Source organism: Triticum urartu, chromosome 2A (genome assembly GCF_056163025.1).
Source record: "Triticum urartu cultivar PI428250 chromosome 2A, HENAU_Tu73, whole genome shotgun sequence".
Lineage (NCBI taxonomy): Eukaryota > Viridiplantae > Streptophyta > Magnoliopsida > Poales > Poaceae > Triticum > Triticum urartu.
In genome coordinates this window covers 657,371,280-657,375,983 of record NC_141874.1, presented here as the reverse complement: position 1 = coordinate 657,375,983, position 4,704 = coordinate 657,371,280, and the positions used below count along the sequence as shown (strand labels likewise).

Here is a 4,704-nt window from a genome sequence, read left to right as displayed (position 1 = left end):
CGCTGCTCTTCTTGTTGCGCCCCTGCTGCTCCTCCTTCTCCTCTCTCCAAGCCCCGCTGCTGCTCCCTTCGCCTACCTTGCTGCTCCCTACCTCTTCTCTGAACCTTTTGCTGCTGCTCCTTCCCCCACGAACCTGCTGCTGCTCCTTTCTCAACGCTCCTGCTGCTTCTTCTCTCCCACACCTCTTGCTTTTGCTCTTCTCTGAACCAAAACTGTTGTTTCTTTCACTTACCCCGCTGCTGTTCTCTCCCTCTACTAATCTTGATGCAGATTGTCTCCAACTCGCCTCCCTGCTGATCTTCTCCATCACCTACACCATCTACAGCTACAAGCCTAAAGATTGACCGGGAATTAATCTCTGAATCTCTCTCTTCTCTTGCTACCGTACTCTGAATTTTTGTACTGTTCTACTAAGTTGTTTGTTCAGTTTCAGATTTGTGCTTGTGTAGTGTTAAATCTGTCATATGTGAATTGTTCTGGGGCATGTGACTCCCTATTCTTGTATGAGTTAATTAGTTAAATTGGTCACTTGAGTACTACACTTGTTGCGTAGTCGTGTTGGTTCAATTTTAGTTACTATGTTGCTCAAGTACCTGTGATATATGAATATGTGCGTTTGAGTGCGATGTGAAACAATTGTATTATGTCCATAATCTTGTTTCTTCCCTGTGTCTTGTACGTACTAGTTATATATACGTATGTGTGTTCTAGTCTTGTTAATTCTCTTTGTTCAGAATGTCTGCCTATGTAGTTTCTAATTTCTCAAGCTTAAGAAAATACCAAAAAGACGATTAGTAAAATATGAATTTCTCCTTGTTGTTTACGCTTTCATTGTCCTCAACCCTGTCTAGTTTAGGCTATTATTTTCTTGCAATCCTCTCTTAAAATTCTGTCACCTAGCTTTAGCTGAGCATCGTTGCCGTTGCCTAGTCCCTGAGGAGAACACGACATCCCCAGTTTGGGCATGAAAAACCCACTGTACTTACCATCGATCATTTTGGCGCCGTTGCCGGGGACTAGAGTCGTGCGACCGTGTTAGGCTATAGACTAGGTTTTTCTTGTTTTTCCCTTTGTGCTAGATATATGTGATATATCTCTAACCCCTAACCCTTGTTCAAGTTATTTTCTCTTTCTTTGCTTGGTCATTCTGCAGGTTATTGCATCTTCTCAGATATGGCTTACTATTCAGATTATCATGCTTTTGTCGAGCAACACTACAAACAACACGAAAATTATTCAAGACTTGATAAGTAAGATTTCCCATCGATTAGATGATTTAGCTCAGCAGCGAGAAATAGTTTTTGAGGATAGGCCTAGCTCTTATGATCCTTATTCTAGAGGCTATCCTTATGTTGCTCCTACCTGCCATATTTTTGGATTTCAGGGCCATTCACCCGCTGAATGTCAGCGTGGTTACTCTCACCCTCCCGATTGTTATGGCATGAGCTTCGCCCAACAGCCTAGCTCATACCAAAACAATTACTCATATGGGTGGCCTGAAAACCAGAATATGTCACATAGGAGCAACAACCCTGAGATCTCATCGTTTGCCTCTAGTTATCCAATGCAGGGATTTAGGTACAATGACGAGAGCAACAACTATGCACCACAACAATGCGATTCACCTCCTACTCATATACCTCAACACCAGGAGATGTTGCCAATGGAGTTAAATGGTCCTCCATTTGGTCAACCAACACCTTCAACACAAGTGCCCACACAAGATGATTTTGATGATATAGACAAGCTCACATTGCTTAGTCTCGAGTTCACTTGGAGTGCTAAAGATGATCCAATGAGGCCGGTGATACTAGAGGAAATGAAGAAGATCAAGAGTGGAAAAGAGCTAGTGGAAGAAGTAAGGAAGATTGAGAAGAACATCAACGCTGGCAGTACTATCTCCTCCCTCCTTGAGCTGAGTGTTGCCGAGATTCCCCTTGATACATGTGAGGTTCCAATACCGTCACATCCAGTTGAGCAAGATAGTAAGCGTCCAGAGGAAGAAAGACCTCAGATTGAAGAAGAAATACTTGAAGACAAGGAACAAGATGATCCAGAGCTCGAACAACAAAGTGATCAAGTTGAAGACTCATCATCTATTACTCTTGAAGAAGCAAAAGAAGTTGATGTGATTGAAGATGAAGAACCAGAAATGCATTTTCCCATCGTCATACAGGAGCATGATTTAGCAGGTTTATCCAATCCTCTTGATGACATGCTTCCTTATGAGATCTTTGTTATTACTTTGCATTGCATTATACCATCAATTAAGCTAGATTTGAAAAATTATTTGCTTGGACATGATCATACATACACTTTTGGTGGCATTGCTCTCATTCCCGATGATGACACTTATTTTCCTTATGCTAGTCCTATGCTTAATGAAACATATTATTCCCATACTAGTCTTGAGCTTAATGATAAATTTCATCCTCATGTTAGTGTCGACCTTGCTGATTTCTACCATCCTAAACATGTGCTTTATAGCTATGCTTATGTAATTGGATATTCGATTGATGACTTGGAGGGTATTATCCCTACCACTTGCATTGTCTCTTTGGTTGAGTGCCTTTTCAGTTTTTTGCTTGTGCACGAATCAATACATGTTGACCAGGTTCGAGGTGACATTCCTTGGGACCCTGGTGGACTCAGAGCATGGGGATGAGAGAAGCAAGGGGGCACACACAAAGAAGAGTGAAGCTGGAGCATCCATGAGGAAGCAAAAGGAGAAGAGCTGCAGCTTAGAGAGTGATCAAGCAAGTGCTACATCATCAAAGGCCGGTGAGCTGTTTCATGACCCATTCCGAGTATATCATCCATTGATACATGCTGAAATCAAATGTTATTTGGGTTGCTTATTAATCCATTTCTTAAATGTTGCCCCACTGAATTTTATTTGACATATGGTGCTTCATGAGAATATGTGAACCGATTGTTGAATGCCATGTAAACTAGTGATCTACATATTGCGTGCTTTGCTGAAATTATTGAGAACTATTAGTTTTGAGTGCTCAAATCCCTAGTACACTAGAAGACTTAATCATTTTCTGATTTTACCTCGATACACCTAGATCATTAAGTGTCAGATGCTGAGTTTGTGCCTAATGTGTTCCCATTCAGAGCAATCACTTACCACTATGGATTAGCATGCTATGTTCTCTGGATCGGTAGCATGTGAACCAGACCTGGTTGAGTGATGATTCTTGTGTTTGTTCATTAAAATAGGCATATCTTATAGTGTATAATTATCTGATCTACCTAACAATAGCATGTCATGTTCCCTGGATCGGTGGCTTGTGAAATCTGGTTGGATCGGATAGGAGTTAATTATATTAAAAAATGTAATTGTCGAACCAGGTGTATACCATGTTCTCGGGATCGGTGGTATGTTCCTTTGGGGAGACAAACTAAAACAATACCAATAATTGGTTGAGCCAGGTGTATACCATGTTCTCGGGATCGGTGGTATGTTCCTATGGTGAAACTAATAATAATAATCATTGCTTTATTTCAGTAAATAAGTGATTTGATCACAAGATTTAATTCAAGTTCCTTTTGTTCTCAAGATCATGTTCTCTTTAGGAACCTTTGGCATAATCAGCATTTGAACTTGCTAATCTTCTTGCATCATTGTAAAAGTTGAAAATGATCGAGTCTACTAGTATCCTATTGCTTTGTAGCACTCTTAACCATTGATTTTCACTAGCTAAGTCCAAAGCATGCGATGTTTGGAGATCTACTTTACTGGGACATTCTCTAGTCAGCTCACTGTTCACCATCTAGCTCTTGTCATTTGCCTTTATTTGAGTACAAGTAAAGATTTAAGTGTGGGGGAACTTGATAAGCACATTTCATACACATAATTTTGCACTCAAATATACCATATATTGTGATCTGACCATCAATCCTTGCTATGAACTGTTGCATATGTGAACGAAAATCATTTAAGGGAGATCATTTACTTGTGACTCGTTGCTTTTGCAGAAAAGTGCGATAAGGCACTATAATCGTCAAGATTCCGTCCATGTGGATATCGAGATGAGCATATGAAAGAAGAGAAGGAAGAGGGACTTGAGTGTGATAAATGTTAAAGCTTCAAGGGTCTGCCTAAAGAAGAGCAGGATCAACTTGTGAAGGAGGAAGATAAGTAGAAGGGCCAAAGAGCAAAGTGGAAGATCAGATCGAGGGGTCAAAATCCCTAGCCATCTCATTCGATCCCCTCCGGGCCTGGCATCTCCATCTCTCTCCCCCTCACCACATCTTCTTCACCTCCGGCCGCCGCCACGGCCAGGTTGGCGTGGTGGTGCGCCTCTGCGCCATCCATCACCAGCACCACCGTACCCCAGCGCGCCACCAACACCTCCACCATCACCCTGCGCCTCCATTCACCACCATCCACAGCGCCGCCTCATCACCTCGCGCCGCCGCCCATGCATCTCCCTGCTGCTCCTCCACCTTTCTTCTTCTCCTAACTCTGCTGCTGCCCTTCTACTTCTTCTTCCCGCATCCCCGCTGCTATTCTTGTTGCACCCCTGCTGCTCCTCCTTCTCCTCTCTCCAAGCCCCGCTACTGCTCCCTTCGCCTACCTTGCTGCTCCCTGCCTCTTCTCTGAACCTTTTGCTACTGCTCCGTCCCCCACGAACCTGCTGCTGCTCTTTTCTCAACGCTCCTGCTGCTTCTTCTCTCCCACACCTCTTGCTTTTA

At 42.8% G+C, this 4,704-nt stretch overlaps 1 protein-coding gene across 1 annotated transcript; it reads left to right on the top strand.

Moving 5' to 3' along the window:
- The first annotated feature begins 1,626 nt into the window (after window positions 1-1,626).
- Window positions 1,627-2,665, top strand: LOC147986484 (uncharacterized). The gene is made up of 2 exons (XM_087540060.1): window positions 1,627-1,889; window positions 1,974-2,665. Exons 1-2 carry the CDS (start codon window positions 1,655-1,657, stop codon window positions 2,663-2,665), a joined length of 927 nt encoding a protein of 308 aa, XP_087396186.1. The 5' UTR covers window positions 1,627-1,654.
- Window positions 2,666-4,704: the final 2,039 nt, after the last annotated feature.